The 19,748-nt window shown below is 39.5% G+C and overlaps 1 protein-coding gene across 6 annotated transcripts; it reads right to left on the bottom strand.

Annotated features, from left to right (window-relative positions):
* Positions 1-407: 407 nt before the first annotated feature.
* Positions 408-18,066, bottom strand: gne (glucosamine (UDP-N-acetyl)-2-epimerase/N-acetylmannosamine kinase). Of its 6 annotated transcripts, XM_071503101.1 has the most exons (15): positions 13,088-13,293; positions 12,840-12,868; positions 7,826-7,897; positions 7,383-7,531; positions 6,910-7,156; positions 6,327-6,534; positions 6,082-6,234; positions 5,646-5,858; positions 5,297-5,384; positions 4,546-4,756; positions 4,127-4,256; positions 3,793-4,014; positions 3,254-3,436; positions 2,704-2,820; positions 408-2,421 (listed from the first exon to the last, which is right to left on the bottom strand). In XM_071503101.1, exons 2-15 carry the CDS (start codon positions 12,849-12,851, stop codon positions 2,186-2,188), a joined length of 2,241 nt encoding a protein of 746 aa, XP_071359202.1. In that variant the 5' UTR covers positions 12,852-12,868; positions 13,088-13,293; the 3' UTR covers positions 408-2,185. The 6 variants fall into 6 exon arrangements, with proteins under 6 accessions (XP_071359202.1, XP_071359203.1, XP_071359205.1 ...); XM_071503102.1 differs by lacking the exons at positions 12,840-12,868; positions 13,088-13,293 and adding an exon at positions 17,915-18,066; XM_071503104.1 differs by lacking the exons at positions 12,840-12,868; positions 13,088-13,293 and adding an exon at positions 17,929-18,050.
* Positions 18,067-19,748: the final 1,682 nt, after the last annotated feature.

Raw genomic sequence — 19,748 nt, 5'->3', positions numbered from 1 at the left:
CACAACAATGTTAGTGTACAACAGCATTTCAAACCAGAGCTCACCACAATTTCAAGATTAGAAAGTCTAGCCTTTTGTTCTGAGCCATGAACCAGTGTTGCTGACCATAAGAACCACAGGGAGCAAGAATACACATGGCTGACTTCACAGAGGTCTTTCCATTTCCCCCTTGTGTTACATAGTGTAAAGAAAATAAAGGTGTGTCTACTTGCTTACAGGTGTGCATTTTTCTACGTACAGAACTGCACCATCTCATATGACCAAGTTGTATAAGTCTTGGGAGATAAAATTGAGTGGGTCCAAATTTCCCTAGAATTTCAAATGAGTTTAAATTCAAGGTAACCGATAGATGGGAATGAATGATTAAAAGGACAAAAAATGGTTAAAAAAAAAGATTAAACTCAATCTTTTGTTATCTCAACTTTTTATGATCGTTGTAATTCAGGGAAAGATATTTCCATCAAAGTAAAGAACAAGTAAAGAACGAACAACATAACAGAAATAGCTGCACAACCTGAAACATAGGGTACACTTACTCAATGTCTGCAGGATGAGTGTGAGGTACAATACTAAGTTTTGAATGGACTCAACTGGTAATAGACTGACTTCAAAACATAGCAGCAAGGAAAGTAAGTGTTAGATTCATATATTGCAACTCTGTTGGAGCTGCAGAAGCTAACATGGTTATAATGTGTGGCCATGGTTCCAAAGTTCCACTTACACTATTTTTTCCAATGTGTCACTGGGTATTTTGCTCAGTCTAAATATCCAGGAGAGTCATACGATGTTCACTTAGAAATGTTGCTTGGCACTATAACAAAGTAAAACGTGCAATGGGAAAAACTACCTCCGAAAACAGCATCTCATTCAACCTCTTGACTCTAGTGGACCCCCAGAAACACACCACTCCACCTTCAGCTTAGTTAATCTTCTTATTCTTTTACAAAAAAACATTTTTTCAAGACTCTTATCTGGGCTTATTTATCAATAAACATGCATTTTTACACACTCAAGGCTGTAAATTAAAAGAGATTTGTGGTTTCAGTTGCTATTCATCGTAATAACAGCATGTTGTTTGTGTACAAGTAAAACTAAAATGTTGTAATGTAAAATCTAAAATGTAATGTAAAATACATTATGTAACACTACATACAAACAAAATAGATAACAATTATTTCCTAAAGCCATGAAGAAAACTTCCTTCTGCCAAAATCTTTATAAGCTCTATGGTAATTAAATGTAATGTAAAAGCTTAACCTGATTCAATCAAAAGATCAATCCTCAGGCCCTCATCATAGTGTAGCAGCAATAAGGCTAAAACAGTTGCTGCCTCCAAATTTCATTAATATGAACCAGTATAGCATTTATACTGATTTTATAATGATTCTTTACCTCTAAAACCTTCAAGAGCACCAACCATACTAACCTCCTTAAAGCACTTTTGTTCTTTGCCAACCCTTTAAATAATTTAATTAATGATAAAACATGGAAATGTAACATAAGTCACCCTTATCTGCAAAAAGGGATGCCAATCCCTTCTCCATACAAGATTTAAAGAAAAGTGAAAAGACAGGCGTTCGGACAGAACAGAGATGAAGCTACAAGAGCATGTCTCAGCAATATTTTTGGTCACATCTGAAACAAGCTTTCTATTTCTCAACAGACTTTTCTGTGAAAAACCCCATCATGTTAGAAGTAAAGTAGACGAGTCCTGTCCTGTCCTGGTTCAACTTGATTTGAAGAAGGCTTTGTGGCTTCGTCTCAAGCATATGCTTTGTTCAGAAACACTGCGGGGCTTCACTGAACCTCGCCTATGTAGGTTCTAAAAACAGGTGATACTTCTGGTCTGTGCAATGGAGCCACTTCACGCATGAAGTAGTGGGCTATGATCTGGCAAACATCTGACCCAGAGAAGGCATGATTCTCACAGGCTTGAGTATCTTTGTGGACATAAGTAAAACTGCCTTCATCAAGGTTATCAACAACCAGGAAAATTTAAAAAATAATTTGAAAAATTGACTCGTCCTTAACACCGACATGATGGTTTTAACACACTGTCTTTAGTCTTTGACATGTATCCCCTAGATATGCTTATGTATCTATCTGGGCACTAGAGGTACTACTTTTGCTTCAGTTTTTCAGTTATCTTCTTGGTAGGGTCCTTAGTAAATTAGTACTATATCCTTTAATATGTCCTTCTTGTTGCATAGTCTAACACCATGCTAGCAGCTCCAAGTAATGCAGGTTCCTCCAAGTCTGATGTGACAACTTTGATGCTCTGGGTGGAGAAGAGGGCTCTCTCTTTGATGACATGCTGCACTGGGTCCTGGTAGTAAGAGGCCAAGACTCCAGACAGAATCACCAGCGAGGGGTTCACTATGTGGAGGATGTTGATGATGCCCACACCGAGAGCTGTGGAAGCTGCAGAGGGAAAGATGAAGACATTTGAAGATGTTTTAATAGCAGATTGTATGACTGTTGACTATACTACGATGCATTGAACTTGAACCCCACTAATAGGAATGTAGTGACTCATTGTCAAACATAGCTACATGCTATGTTCCGCACAGAAGAACTAAGGTGTGTTTGAACCTACTATTACTCTTTAACAGTTAAATAAAACACATTCTTTAGTTTGCACTCTTCAGACAGAATTGTGTGTGTGTTTGTGTGTGTGTACACGTGTCTGGTGTGTGCTCTGACCTTTGTTCAGAATGGCATCAGCTTTGGAGTTCCCCAGTTTGGCTGCATTGATGAGGTGGGCAGCAGTGACTGGCTCTGAAAGCTTCATATCCATCCCCTCCACCTTCAGCAGATCCTCTGAGAGACACACCAACACATAGGTCAGACGTTGTATAGCCTCAAGTATGTGAATGACATTGTACTGTCAAGCCCTTTGAGACATGCATGTGGTAAGAAGCTATATTTAATTAGTTTGACTTCACTTTGCTAGGTTTCTTCTAGATTTCAGCAAATTTAAGTCATAAATTCTAAACAGCACAGCAGTAACAAATAAAAAACATTTTATCATTATCTATTCTTTGTTATTTAATTGCAGGGATTTATAATTCTAAGTCCAAAAAAACAACAAAAAAATTACTTTGAAATTCCTCCAATAAATGCAACCACCCTATTCAGTTCAGTACTTAGTGAGAGTCTGAAAACACTCATGCTCAAGCCTCTTTATTTTGGAGACGCCTGTGACTGATGCACTTTCTGTGAAGATTCATACTCACTAAAAACAAGCACTCACCGTCGTGCAGCCTTTTGGCCTCTCTCTGCAGGGCCATGCCGGAGGCATAGGCCTCTATGCATCCACGGCTTCCACAAGAACACTCTGGGCCCTCTAATGAAACCATGATGTGACCCAGCTCTGCAGCGCAGAAGGTACTGCCGTGGACCAGCTCATTGTGATGGATAATTCCTCCTCCAATACCTACAGACAGAGTCACGATATATACTTCCTCAGGCAGTGTCAGTGCTTTTGAACAAGACATCTAATTTATTTAAGGAACTCAGTACAACCAGCATAACAAATTTACCGGAATGATTAAGTTTAATTTTCAGACCACAATTCAAATAGAAGCTGAAAGACACTGACAATCTACAATCACATTCAACAGCTCAGTCAAAATGAGAAAAAGCAGCAGCGAGTAGCAGTTCAGTGAGGTAGTCGTCATGCACAGGTGAGGTAAGAGGTGTGGCAGTAGTTTTAGCCACTTTGCCTTTGCTAGCTTCCAAGTGTCATAACCATAACTGGATTATGACACTGTTCAAACCCCGCCTGCACACCTGTTCCTGTGATGACTGTCACAAAGTTTTCCACTCCTTTGCCGTGACCAAACTTCCTCTCAGCCAGCGCAGCGCAATTGCCGTCGTTGTCGACCCAGACAGGTAGGTGCAGGGCGTCAGAGATGGGTGTTCTAAGGTCCACTGAGGACCATTCCTGGATCAGCTTTGTCGAGTGTAGGACCACACCTTCTTGAGGGTTTACACGCCCGCCCGTGGAGACTCCTGAGATGAGAATGACACATTTTGAGATGATGGTTTTATCATGTGTTTGTTAGCATAATAGCATTTTTTCATTCATTAAGGAATGTGTGTGTGAGTGTGTGTGTTTACATACCCACACCAAGTACTCTGCAGTTGAAGGAGACAGCGTCCCGCATGGCATCAGAACACATCTTTAATATGAGCTGCATCCTGGCCTCAAAGGTCTTTGGATTGGGCTGAGTATACTTCTTCACTATCTTACCCTAGACAGAGAGAGAGAGAGCGAAGGAGGCATACCAATACGGCAATTAAAAGGACAAAGTAAAAGTAATGTCTCTCCAAAGTTATTACAACACACAAAGGGCTATAAAGGATGGTTAATTAATGATTAATGGAAAATTGAAGACAATGTGCCTAATCACAAACGGAAACCAATATCTTCATGAGTAATAGCACCAATCATCATGATAAATACTTTAGGCTCATGAAAATTCATCCATAAACAAACTAATACACTGATGTTCCTGTCCAGGTAGAGTCCGCACACCCTACCTTCATGCAGACGATAGCCACTCTGAGGTTGGTCCCTCCCAGGTCGACGGACAGAGCGCTCTGTGTTTCCAGGATGTGATCAATGTCCTGAGAGATGGAGTCTTTCACCGTGGGGAAACAGAAGGTCTTCTGGAGCGGCTCATCCAGGTCGATTGTACGCAGAAACTTGAGAATACGAGGCACTGCGTTGCCATCGCCATAAATCTTAGAGCTGATGGGAAACAGAAATACGCATTTGTTGATATCAATCATCAATTTTTTGAAAAAAGGGTTGTGTTAAACATCACATTAAAGCAAATTAACTCGCCTATTAGGATCTGTAAGGTGTAAGCAAGGTTATATTGCTTCAGAGTAATGAGGTTTATAAAAGCTGAACCATCATTTACACAGAGTTGTAAAAACAACTTGATCCAGACAAAAATGAGAAAGCAGAGTAAAGCAGGTGGTCAATGGTCTGCAGAACAACACAAGATCAACAACTATATTGTGCCAGCTTAAAGAGGCACACCTGTGCTCCCCCACCTCGAAAAATATTACTTAACTGATTAACATAAAGTTAACATTTTGCTTGTTGTAGCTATGCCTTAATAAAATTCAGACCAAAAATGTATGAAAGGTCAAAAAAAAAAAAAAAATCAATATTTGAAGAAGAATAAATTTAAAGAAAAAGTGGATATTCAAGAGAGAAATTGGAGGACAAAGGGCCCAGACAAAAACCCAGTGAGACAGACAAGCAGGACATTAGTCATACCAGGGGTATCTCTTTCCAAACTGCAGCTCCAGAGCGTGGTAGATCTTATTGTGAGTATCAGCATCTCTGACGTGTAGAACGTTTTCACCTGGCACAGAGTGAAATATCATAAACACAGTTGTTAAGATAAACGACCTGGGGCAGATTTCATTTAACAGAGTAATCTTTGCTTTGGATTACTAATATGATGAAATTGATCTTGACACCTTAGCATTATTTTTGTCTTCCAGCTGCCACAATCCTCCAATACTCATAACTTCAACAATAACTTGTGTCAGATGATTAAATCAATCTGAAACCACTGCAGGGGAGGCAGGTTAATAGTAATCTTGGTTTTTGTCTTCCTCACCTGTTTCTCTGCCAGTTTGCCTTGTTCCCAGGTTAATGACGGGAGTGCCGAAGGCCCCGGCCTCTCGCACTCCACAGCTGCTGTTACCGATCATGCAGCCGGCGTGGCAGACAAGCTGGATGAACTGCTCAAAGGGAATGTGCTTCACTGCTCGGAAATTGGGGTGCTGCTCGATGCCCTTTTTTCGCATCACGCGCACCATCTCCTTACTACCTGTTTACATGGGAAGGGGTGGGTAAAGAGACATGCAGTGGTTTAGGGGAATGGGAAAGTGGTCAGACTTTTGGACCCCACTTTAGATACATTTATTTCTTCAACTACTAATCCCAATGATCCTAGTTCTATTTTGACAAACCTTCACATATACAAGAAAACAAAGACTGAAAAAAAAAACAAGTGGGAAAGGTCCCTAAATGGACCAATAGGTGAAACTAACCGGCATCAATGTTAGGGAAGAGGATGAGGGTCTTCTTGTTAAAGGAGAGTAGGGCATCCAGCATCAGTCCATAGATCTTAATGGAGTGCTGGATGTCTGTGGTGACAGGGTGCTGCAAAGCCACAATATAGTCTTGCTCCTGCACCTTGTCACCTGCAACATGAACAGACACACCACACATCACATACAAACATACACTAATGTCTCCCACTACACTTCTGTCCCATGACTGTATCCCTGCATACCCAGCCAGGCCTTAATAATATCCTTATAGTCCTCTCTGTGGTGAGTTGACAGCAGCTTATCATATGATGGGCAGCCAGCCAGCAAGATGCGAGAATGGTCCTCGCACATGGCGATGAGGTACTGCTCTGCCCTGCGTGTGCAGCAGGCGTGGTAATGGGCCAGTTTACTTATGGCGTGGCGGATTGAGTCATCAATTGTACCGCTCACCTGGGAAAAGAAGCAAGGGTGAGAGGAGATGTTATGAGTTATTTGTCATGTGGTAACAATTTCCTGGCAAATTTCCTGCACACTTCAGAAAGTCTTACAGACAAGTGCACTGGATCAAAAACCGTGCAAAAGATGATTACACAGACATCTGACAGTTCAATTTGTCAGAATTATTTTTTAAAGAAATAAGGATATGTTATGCACTAGAGTAAGTGCTTCCATTATTGCTTTATGTGCAGCTTTAAAAATGTAAGTGAAAGGTACGACAGCATACACTAAAAGGACTGTAAGAGTATACATGCACCAGGAGTGTAGTGTGGGATAAAATAAAATTTATGACTAAATTATCACAGTAGATAAGATAAGCCCCCTCACCTCTCCCCCCTCCAAGTGAAGTATTCTTATGTTCATCAGCGCTGCAGCCGTAGCCAAGGCGAGGGCATCAAAACGGTCACCATGGACGACCAGGATGTCAGGGTGCAGCCTCTGTAGGACGTCAGGGAGTTTCACAAGCGCCAGCCCAACGCTCTCCACCATGGCCGCCTCATCCTCTCCTCTGACAATGGTGTGCAGCTTGGAGCCGATGTCAAAGTCATCCTGCTCGATCATACGAAAAGTGTTCCTGCAGAGTGGGTGGTAGGAAAACAACAACACGGCAAATTAAAGGAAAAGCCTGGATGAATGAGTATAGTTTCATGATGAATCCAGATCTCAACTCAACTGAACAAATGTTCAACTGTTGTTTTGGCAAGTGCACAATTAATACACAACTTCACTGTTATAGGACATCTGCAACAAGTTTTTTTTTTTTTTTTTTTGAAGTATCCTGTTGAACCAGTTTCTCTTACCCATAGTCATCAATGAGATGTGAACCAAGCACCACAACTTCCAGTTCAAACTCGTCAGGATGGGATTTGATCCCAAACATGATGGGGGCCAACTTGGAGTAATCTGCTCTGTTGCATGTCGCCACACACACTCTTAACCTCCTCTTACACTACAGCAAAATGAAGTGAAACCAACAAACACACACAGAGATCATTTATTGATTTGATTGTTATTATTCCCAACACATAGAAACACACCCCACACTAGATGCATGATACAAATGACTAAAAGTAATTATTCTACGACTGACGTATGCAGGAATAATATCATCTCCACACATTCCTGTACTTTAATTACAGAAAAAGGATTTATATATATGTATTACTGCTTCTTAACAAATAGAGAATAGAGTCAATGAACGTTCATTTCATTTTCATATGGAGACAAAATCACAAAGACTTACCTGATTCACCTCTGTCAACTTTTCTCTCTCCATCCTGTCTCTGCCCCTTTGCATTCTCAGATAGTAAAGCTCCTAGAAAACAAAAAGAGGAGACACTGAGATCCAGTAAAGAGACTCTAAAGCATAAAATTATCCATTACTTCCAATCAAAACCCACCCACAGGTCATACTCACTTGGGCCTTCCAAATATTCAGATGCTGAAGCATGAAAACACAACAACACTACGCTAAAAATGTTTTGTATTTCACATAAAGAATACATGCCGTCACATTTTTCCAGAGGTTAAAAAACATGCTGCAGGACACTGCTTTGCGTGGCAAGGCAAAGCTCACACTGGTACACTCTGGTCACATGACAGAAGAAAACTGGCAGAGAAGGAAGATTCTTTACTATACTAATACTTTACTATTAATTTACTGGTTTAAATACCAGTTACGGTACATTAGTGAATATTGCTGTAAATGTGCCAGAGTCAGTCAAAAGGCTGTTTTTCATTTGTAGAAAAAATCAGCCCAGAAAAGGATGAAAAGATGCAGTGGTGGTGAAAAGGGCAGTGGTAAGCATGTCACTGTCAGCTCTCTCAGATCTATCAAACCAACCTATTTTTGCAAGCTACCAGGGAAAAAGTTAAAGTGAGCAATATGGGATAAAAACATCAATAAAAACAGGATATTACTGAATATCAGGCGTGATAAACAAAATCAATTAAATCAACACATAATGTGGTTTCTGAACATTTTGATGCGTGGAGAGTTAGTATGTCCTCTCCTCTTCTCTCTCCCTCAGTCATTTGACTTTTGCTGTATGTAACCTCACTGACCTGACAGAGGAGTGCGGGTCATCAAAGTATACAAAAGCCTGTCTCAGTGCCTATTGTCTGTCATAGTCATCCTCAATATAATACATACATATGTAAATGCACAGAGTAAATAGCACAACTAGATACACCCTCCATTATCCTCTCCCTGATATGTGTGCGGGCTAGAGTCTCCAGAGGGCTAAAATGGAGTCACCAAGTTGTGGTAGGCTGTGGTAGGCTATTAGTAAGATTTCAGCTAATACTTTTACATATATGACACAAAACCAGGGTTATATTGTTTCAGCCTCAGGCATTTTGACTTGTCATACTAGGGAAAGCACAGGCGTTGCAACTAACTTTAACATGGCCCTGTCTTCCTCAGTGGTTCCAGTAAACATTGCTTTAGCTTTCAACAGTTCAATGCCCAATGTCACAATATGTCACTCACACGCCCCCTGTAACTCATCCAGCTGGTGCTGAAGTTCTCAGTGATGATGGCTCCGTTCATCCAAAAGAGATTCCTCTTTTTACAAGTGGGCTACCTTCCGCCATCTGCTGCTGTGACTGCATCATGACAGCTGCACATGTACAATTGAGTATTCAAGGTCTGCCTCTTAAATACTGTGAACAGACAACAATTTGCCAGATGTCATTTCTAGAAAACTACAGAGTTACTGTATGTATTATGTATATACTCAAGCCAATTTTGTAAACCACAGGGATCTCAAATTCCTGAGCGGATTGAGAGCTTGGAATTTAAAAAAAACCCCAGAGGTTAGATTTAGCTCGACTGAGCTGTGTGTTTCACTCCTTTGCACTTCTGGGAACAGGAATGGAGGGGTCACTGACATCGGAATGAACAAACAAGGATAAAAAAACAGGGTCCCCACTGTGGCACAAATGTTAAATTCCATCACGTTCTCCATGGTGTGATCCATTGTTTACCACAATCCATGCTGCTTGTAATACTGACATGAGAGCTTAACCAAATACCTCTTGTTCCCATTGCTTGCTATCATTTGAATCTCGTATTTTAATAATCCACCGGTGTAATTACAATGTAAATGAAGGGTAAATATAGAATCATTACTAAATGGGATCTGTGGAGTACTGCCACTATGGTAATAAACTGACCCACCCCTGCAGAGGAGCCAAATCAACAGTGTAAGGGCTGGATAGTACTCAGAGAGAAAAGCCAAACAAAGGAGTATTAAGTTTATGAAATTGGAAAATATCAAGCCCTTTATCAAAGGCCACATCCGAACATATTTTAAATGCCTGCGCTATGTCATGTGAGTTCAGCTGCATAAAAATGCATAGGCCAATTGTTTCCATGTCTGAGGGGGAATTCACCCCACTGAAGCTTCTAAATCGGCCCGCGATTGAATTAGTGAATGACAGACACAACTGTGTCACATCAGGAGCAGCACACAGTGCCTGGTTCTACTATAGATCTCCATCATAGCAGTAACAGTTACCCACAGAACCCCTTCCTCTTTTGTCTACAAATTAAAAGCACAAGAATATTATTTTTTTCTACAATTCTATAATTAAAACAAGCTTTTAGCTTTTATTATGAAAAGTTCTGACAGTTCCAAAGGTTCTGTCGCTTGCTTGATAGACCTTTAAAACAGTGTCGCAATTTTATGAATCAAGTTTCTTATAAATAGCCTTTGATTATGTACTGGCCCGTCATATAATGGGATAGAAAAAAAATGGTCCGAGGCCAGACTTACTCGACAACCACCCGCCATAGGGTTACGATTTGTAGCATTCTAATGGCACAGTATCATTTTAGCCATGATGTAGTTTATCTGCATCAGCTTCAAACACCACATTAATGCTATATTGCCATCACCATGATGCCAATGAGACAGCATAGCATGGGGTGACACTTGGATGCGTCACAACAGACATTACTGATAAGGCAATGGCAGCACACAACAATGGCAAGATTCACCACTTTCAATCTGGACTGTCATTGTTGTTTGTTTTATTCAGGGTAAGCTGGAGAAATCCACTTTTCTCTTCTTAAGTGGCTCAGTTTGGGTTTGTTCAGTGTTCAGATGTGCATCTTGTTACGTAAACATAATGGCAATTTAACATGTTGGTCTCTTGTCACACCATTTAATTTCTATTTTTACAACCACCATAGCAGATTGTGTGTCTTCATAACAACAGGTTGCAAAATTTAAAGTAGTCATATTTACCATAGCATACTACAGACAGCAATCAAAAGGCCTTGTTCATAAGGGACCTGCCCAGATTAGAGTGGAACAATACATGGGCTGTGTTTCACAATAACACGTATACATGTTCTATGTACTGATATTGTTCTAATACACAAATGAACAAAAATGCAATAACAATTCAATAAGAAACAAGATTTCAATCACTGACATCTACCAAACCAAGTCTGTGAAAACTTCTCTTGTGATCACTTACAGTATTACAGTGATATAACTATATGACTGCCAAACAGCCAAACCAACCATGTCTGGATAGCCAATGTGGATACCATGGCAGGTTGTATACCATGGCAGAGACAAGCACCCACATGTCTGTAGACAACAATGCTATCAAACAACAAACAGCAACTAAATATAAAAACATCATAATAAATAAACTAAGTCTAGAAATAAGTTAGTATCCACATTAAAAAAATACTCCTGGCTGCAGTAAAAATGTTACCATGAATGAGAAAGAATCTTACCCAGTTTACAACAAAATCAACAGTTTGCCTAACACCAATCTACTCAAAACTCAAAATGTTGCCATTTGTAATATAATACTGCCATCTAGTAAGTACTACCACATTAAATGAATATGTCAAGAAAGACATTTTTCTCACCAAGTAACCAGTTGCCGTCAAAAAAATGAAGTTGTTAATAATATCATTGTGAATCTATATTATTTCTTAAGCCCAATTCAATCAATACTATTTATTAACTAAAAGGTTGGGTTGGGTCCTCTTCATCAGAGCCAGCCATAATTCTACAGTAGCCCAGAATGGCCAAACCAAACAATGGCTCCAGAAAAGGCCTTTCGCATTTTTACATCATCTAAACACCACCATTAGTTCTCCTACACACTTGGAAAGGGAGGTTAAGGGGAGAGGTATTCAGCTGGTTGTAATCTGTAGACATGGGTGGGTGAGCTGGCCAAAAGATCATATGACAGTCACTTTGGGTAGAATCACAATCCAAAGTCTTTACTATGATTGTTGTGATTCATCTTTCTGCCACTTTGATGCTTCTTTGGGTTTGTCCAGTCGCCATGATTCATCACCCACAAGGCTGTATTGTACACAACCTATCACACTTTTTGCTTAGTTCATAGGGGAGTATTTGTATGGACGGCGCTGTTATTTATTTATTGCGTGCTGTATGTCAGTAAAGTTGCCACAACTTGTCCTGCCTCGTGTTTCCCTGCCTGCAGGCAGGTCTCTCCTCCCAGTGACGGACTCTAACTCCACCATTTTGGACTGCAGCTGTTGACAGTAGTTCTTGTTCTTAGGTGGAGAACTGGTAAATGTGGTGCTACGCCAAGCTCACTGAGGCTGCACACCAGAACAAGGACTGCCATTGCCATTAAAGTTATAATAATATAATATATATATATATATATATATATATAATAATACATTTAAAAACTGACTGTAAAAATTCCTGATTTCTGTTGGGCTTTATAACTTCCCTCTGCTTCCTCATCTCTCTCACTCAAACACCTTTGTGGAAATATAGTTAGTTTTCTGGTTACACAAATTTGTGGCAGTTTTCTTTGCAGTCACTGTGAGTGTTGATTAATTCCTCGACTGATACTGCTGAGGAAGTTCTCCTGTTTAGTTTTAGTTCTGTAAAATCATTAGATTTGCTAATTGTCTTAATTGCTGATGTTGTTAATCATCTTCCTGATCATCCCCTTAGTTTTGCTAATCATCCCAATCACAACCAGACATATAAACTCACAAATTAGTTACAGGATGGTTAGGACAGTATTTGGACAGCATCTTTTTAAACATGAAAAAAAAAAAAAGTTCAAATGCACTCTACTATGAAGACGAGGTAGCAGACCTACATTACCACACGAAGGCTAACATATCTGAGTCAGGTAATTAAAGCAACACTCATTCTTTGCTATTGTTCCTTTCTTCAATGTTCATGTATCAGGTCACACACAAAAAAACACCTCTTGGACTAAATCCTGTGATTTACCTCAAATCCCATTCAGCACACCGTGATGTCTACTCAAGCATGATAACACAGCATCAGCAGCCAGCGTTATGGTATGGGGGTAGGTACGCATGCAGAGAGCAAAGGCAGGGATGACACCGCAATGGAGGCAGAGATACCAAACATACAGAATAAAGAGAGGAAGGATGGAGTAAGAAAAGAAGGATAAGAAAATAAAGGCAAAAAAATATTTATGCATGAGGGAAGAGAAAAAAGGCCATCTGACTCACATGAGGGTTTGTACACAAAGAACCCGTATGCTTTTCCATCCCACGCCTCTGTGGATTGCCTGTGCTCTTTTTCCAGTCCTTATTTATTTTTTTTTTTATTTCTCTCTTTAGGCCAGCCGCAACAAAGGGAGGGTATGCATGAGCCATCAAGCAGCAGAGGAAGGAAGAAAGGAAGAGAGAGCGGCAGGCTGACACAGACATACAGCTGGGGGAGGAGCTGCGCGAGATCGAGGTTGGGCTGTTTAGGCTTAAAGCCCGCTGTTGGCTGAGTGGATGAAAGAACGTGTGGCATCCTGCCAGATATGCAGCAGTAGCTGTAGCAGTCTTGGCACTAGCTAAATATCATATACAGGCTCCATATATCTCTGACTACTTCTACCTCTGCAACGACAAATGTCAGAAACAATATGCTTATGCTTATATGCAAAATTCAGTTTCAGAAGAGGTGAGAAACTCAGTTACAGGAAACGGCTCCTCTCATATCTATGTAAAGTAATAAATGTGATATGAAGCCAGGATGGTGATGCATATTAAAGCTAGATGCAATTAAAATAAAGAAGCCACATTTTAGGTTTCTATGGCAACACAATAAGAACATCACACACATTATTAAAGTAAAGGTGTCCAGATAAACGTCTTTGTATACAGATCTGCTGGAATTCACTCTACACGTACACATATCCTTTGTAGTGTAATATTCCTATCTCCATTCAAGGTTTCAGAAGTCCTAAAGTCCCTCTCTACACCTTTTTTCCTATGTGACGAAACAATGCCAAACCTGAACCAAGAACTAGCAGCTGGATCTCTGGATTGTTTAAAATGCGTTACATATCATCTGTGGTTGTATTAATGGCCAGCATTGTTGATCAACTGTGTGCTCCATAAATCGTCTGGATGAATTAAACATTGATAGCTCCATTTTTTTTTTCCAATCAGGATCTAGTGGTTGTGTGAACATGCAATGTATGAACCCAAAGACCAAGTGTAGACTTGTATTAGGGTATTGGAAAACATATAGTTCAGTATTTTTTATTTCACTTTTCCTTTCTACATATTCTTTTTCCAATTGCTAACTTTTGTTTAGAGCGCTTGATACAAAAATGGAATGACTATTATTCATTCATGCATGACCTCAGGTGCCCTATAATTTAACTAGGAGGCTTGTGATATCTTTTTATAATCCGGATGACGCAGTGAGTGACACACGTTGATCATAAGTAAGGATAATAAGGATAAAGAAGTTTATTGTTATGGCAGTCTCTACAACCACATTCTGTTTGGCATCCCATGCAAATGTTGATAAGGTTCTTGACCACATATTTTTTTTTATCTCTAGCTACTTTCACACATGCACTGCAACCCGGAGCTTTTCTAGACATTACCCGGAGAAGCTGTATGAGTGCAAATGTCCGAATCAGTCGAACTGGAGGTTAAATGGACTTTATCCTGCCTGGTCCCTAGTGCCAAGTCTGTGTAATGACCGACTGAGCTGTCTGAATAGAGCTGGTTAATGTCTGAAGAATTAACAGCGAGCAAGTGGGCGTATTGATGACATTTCCATCATCACTCCTGCACGCTCTACCCGGGAGCCATCACTTGCCTAAACCAAACTAAGTATTTCAAGTGGGTGAGAAAATGTCTGACACAGACGATCTCCATTCTCATTCTCCGGACTCTGTCCAGAGTTCATTGGTAAAAAGTGGTCCTGTCTATACCCACCAAACTCTCACACAAGTAAACCCACACAGAGTCACAGTAAAACTCTGGTCTTTATTGTACCAGCAGACCGCAGTGTCTGCATGCCCTCATTTTATTGGTCAGAACAGCCTTGATCCCGGCGACGGTAAATTGCATACCTTGATCAGACAAGTTGTGGCCAGATGTCAATTAAAAGATAGCCACAAAAAAAAAACGATGCAGCCTACATCATCTGCCATATCTGAGTGTTCATTAACTCGCTCTTACAGCCTTCTCTGTTTATTTAAGAAGTTCAGGGACCGGCAGGCTTCTGCTTTCCCCAATTTACCCAAAGAGTCAAGGGTAACTTTGCCAAATTATTTTCCCAAATTAATTCACTTCAGACAAATACTAAACACAAAACAAGAAAAAGAGTAAAGGGAATACAGCCTTGAAGGCCTTAAAAGCACAAAGGTTGTTTCCATGTCTGAAGGGGAATTCTTCTTCCTGATGGGCCCTCTGAAACAGTTGTGTTTAACTGTCGGGATCCTTAAGTGTTGCCCTTAGGGCAAGAACTTTACAGTCACTTTGAAGAAAAGCCGGAGGCACCTTGTCCATTCTAATTACTATGCAGCTTTCTCAAGAATACCATTGTCTGTACTGTTTCTATTGTTGTAGATGCATTTATCTGTAAACTCCCTACATTTGAAATGCAGCTGCAGTTCATTCAAATGCTGGAATGGAAATATAGCTGGGCTCCATGGATAAATTCTGTTACAGTCTGACTAATTAATTAAATTAAATTAAATAATTAATTTATTCATTTGATGACTCAATTTATTAGTTCCCTTTGGGGAAAAAAATCATAATATCTGATGCATTCTAATGACAGCTGAAACAATTAATTGTTGTCATTAATTGAACAGTTAATCAAAAGAAATTAAATTACAACAATTTTAATAAATTAACTGTGAAGTCAATTTCCAAGCAAAGAAGGCAAGTAATACCTTGTTCACCTCATGTTACACTGCTGCTTTTCTTTGACTTCTTTGACTTGGAAATTGAATATGTTTGGGTTTTGGACTGAAAAAGTTGCCTTGGGTTTGGGGAAATTGTCATTGGGAGATTAATCACAAAGCAATATTTAAAATAATTTTAAGTTACAGCCTTAATCCTAACTAATGAGTGGCAGTGGAGATGCCTTGGTCTAGTGGACATTATTGCCTAACATACAGTACTGTAGCACAGACATAATGACACACACTTAACATCAATTTATTATAGGCACCCATCCGTTTGTATTTGACATGAGGGAAGGGCATTGTGCTTTCCACCTCAACAAGCTGGCTGCAAAATGATAATATTTCATTTTGCAGCCAGCTTGTTGAGGTGGAAAGCACAGGTGTGTACTGGGTACACAACTCTCAGTGTTGACATGGTTGTGACATCCTGGTTCACAAAAGACACTAATCTTAGTGTTCAGTCAATGCAGATTCACTCTAACATAGCAAAAGAGAAAACATAGGAAAGGGCCATGAACAGTGCCCTTAACCTGCTTCTTCGTAGGTAAAACGTAAAATTAAACTGACTAAAAGATAAAAAGGATCGACCTACTTGTTCACCAACATGTGTGGTCCGAGCACAGAGCTCTCCAAGCAGTCTTTTAAGGAACAGTTACCCAATGTATAATTAGTCTTTGTGTAAATTCTTCAGTAGGCTTGACTACTCTAATGCTGTCTTTACAGCAGCTTTTTTACCTCTCCCATAGTCTGGGACAGGTCTCCTTAATGTCGACATAATGTCCACAGGGTCAAAACTAAGCACAGCAGCAGCAGCAATCAGTTTTTATACACCACATATCTGGAACAAACTCCCATAAAACCAGAGAGGTTCCGCAACTCTGTCTCTTTTTTAATTAGGTCTATATAGTTTCCTTTTTGACACTGCATTTTGTTAATTTAACCTCGACTATTTATGAAACTCTTTATACTATAATTGTCATTTTTAATCTGTTTTCATCTTTTATTTTATTTTACTAATTTTAAAATACTACTGATGTTGTCTTTCAATATTGCCTTGTTTAAAATCTTTTCTTAAAGCCTTTTTGTCTTATTTAAAGTCTTTAGGATTGCCTCGTTGTTGGCTTGCCAGATACCTAAATATGAGAAGTTATAGTTATCACTTCTTTTCCGTCGCAAATCATTTGGTTTCTGACCTTGAAAATTAATATCTTTATTATTTTCCTTATAAAGGTACGGGTTTGAGATAACAGTTAAGCATCACAAAAAGCACCGGCTTTACAGTGTGTCATATCACTGTTCATGATGGCATAATGGTATCTAACCTCCCTTAGAAGGATGCAAACATTTTAGGTTATTTCTGTGACTGGTGTCTGAAAGGTGCAGCTGCATATCTTAATATTTAAGTGTCTGGGACTCTCCTCCACATACCCTGGCTCAAATAACATGAAGTAACCGGTCTATGCTAGATTGTATTGCATTAACTAAGAACAATGTTGGTGTAGCCTGGTTGTACAGGAGCATTATAACTGTCTGATTAGCACAACTCATCTTTACGTGCTGTGGATAGACAGTAATGCTAGAAAGGAAATGCTAAGTAATGCTAAAGATGCCAGTTTCCATTACTTTGCACTTGGGTGGTTAGCTAGCTATAGCTAAAACATTTTAATGTGTTTTAATCTACCTGTAAACACATCCCCTCGTCATTCGGTGGCTGCAAAGAGCAATTTAAGACAGGCACACCAAGACTGACATCGAGGTTTTCCTACTGTTGTGTTTTTCATCGTTGTCTCTCTTTTAGCAAACACTGACCCAGAGTTGAACAAAGCTCTGACTTAAGCTAAGGTCAAAATGTTATGCTAGGATAATGCTATTCCGTTAACAAGCGAGGACAAGTAATAATACCATTGCTAATACCATAATACCAGCACCCACGCAGTATTTTATTGCTGGAGTTTGGGACACGTTGCCCAGGTCCCCCCCCCCCACACACTGACTGACTGAATCGGTTCACAGCAGAGTAAAAGTTAGCTAACGTTAGCCAGTGCATCTCACCCAAAACATCCAAGTTAGCCCAAGTTCCCAGTCACTCTTCAGCTGTAATTTTATAAACACGGTTGCGGATTCCCACCTGATAACAGTTACCCTGAATGATTCACAGACGCTGGGCTCTACGGTGAAACCATCGATGGTTATATCCTCCTCTTTCTCTTCTGCTTTGGGTTTTCAGCCGCTACCAGCCTCCGTATGGGGCATCTGGGGTCTCACCGTCAAGCGCCGTCAAGTACCAGGATGTGCGTTCTTGGGACCTTCATCATAAAACCTAAACCACAAAAAAAAAAAAAAAGCATGAGCTATTTTACAGATTCAGATATTGCATACAAGAAAAAAAAAAAGCACTGTTAGCTCTGGTAGTTATAGTATTTAATTGCTACATATATGCTAACAATAATAATAATATTCATACAATATTTGTATCCTTCTTTTTGCACTTTTTATTTACATATGCATATTCACAGTATATTATTATTTATGGTATTTATATCTTGCCATTCTGTATTTTTATTTCTATTCTGTCTACCTCAGTATTCTATTCTATTGTATTTTTGTATTCTAATACACCGGACTGCTGTAACAACCTAATTTCCCTTCGGGGATGAATAAAGTCATCCATCTATCTATCTATCTATCTATCTATCTATCTATCTATCTATCTATCTATCTATCTATCTATCTATCTATCTAACAATAATAATAAAAATCATAATAATATAAGACCCTATAGGGGCCATTCTGCATAACAAGTACTTCTGGATATTGTAAGAAAATTTAAGAAAGTGCCAGAGCTCTATGGCTTGTAACCTGAGAACCAAAACTGAGGCCTACTGAGATAGTAAAGGTCTTTCAAGTTGTCTTATCTACATTTTATATTTGAATCTTTTCACAAGCATGCATAACATCACACACTAATTAGTCTAATGATAAGACGAGACAGCAGGACAAGCAACAGTATAAATTAATAGCAGAGGCTAATTATAATTGAGATAATTATGTATTGAAACTTTGGTAGAGTTTGTCAAGCAAGCTTTTATTTTGTTGATCCCTAAACGGAAGTGGTAGTGCTTTATCTTTGCGTACTTTGAGGATACTCCAGGCCAGCGCTCGGCTACGTCCGGAAACCTGGCAACAACGCCGAATATAACGGAATTGCGCATTATCGTTCAAGTGAATGGGAAATGTGGTCCCATACTTATGGACTCCACTGTATATGAACTAATCACTATATTTACACATTTTTGCAGGACATATTTGTAAATAAATATCCAATGTTAAATAATGTTAACAGATGTTAGCTGTGTCCACAATATTATTTTATGCAAAACTACATGTTCTCAATTTTAAGTGTTATAAATTATTAGATGTGTAATACAGTGTGTATAATCTTGGTATGGTCTGAACATATAAACATATCATGTAGGCTATTGTGTCTGAAAACAGTCCTGCCAGAAGGTGACACTGATTTGACCTTGAAGAAAAGGAATTACAGCATCAGTCTGTCACAGAGGAACATATATATAAATTAAAGCTAAAAGAAAACAGCAGCACCAGTGTAACCACACAACAGTAGTAGAAGTGGCAGCATTTTGTCTCCGCTGCAGCTCCCATCATGTCGACTGTTATTTTATAACTGTGCTGCATTGCAGGGCTATTTTCCCCCACAACCAGGGCTGGGGTTGCATAAGAACTGACAGCATCGTGGTGGTTTGGAGGAGTCCTGAGAGGGAGCTGGATGTAGGAGGTTTGGGTTGGGATTTGCCTGAAGAAAAAAAAGGAAAAGTTAGGACAGAATTAACAGAAAGTTTGTGGAGGGACTGAGGGCTGAGGTTCAGTGTGAAAGAAAGAAAGAAAGAAAGAAAGAAAGACAGAAAGAAAGAAAGAAAGAAAGAAAGAAAGAAAGAAAGAAA

This window comes from Trachinotus anak, unplaced genomic scaffold (assembly GCF_046630095.1).
Source record: "Trachinotus anak isolate AG129_WGS33_773 ecotype Australia unplaced genomic scaffold, CSIRO_AGI_Tana_v1 ptg000019l, whole genome shotgun sequence".
NCBI classification, from domain to species: Eukaryota; Metazoa; Chordata; class Actinopteri; order Carangiformes; family Carangidae; genus Trachinotus; species Trachinotus anak.
The sequence above is the reverse complement of the archived record's forward strand: the minus strand, read 5'-3'. Positions and strand labels throughout refer to the sequence as shown.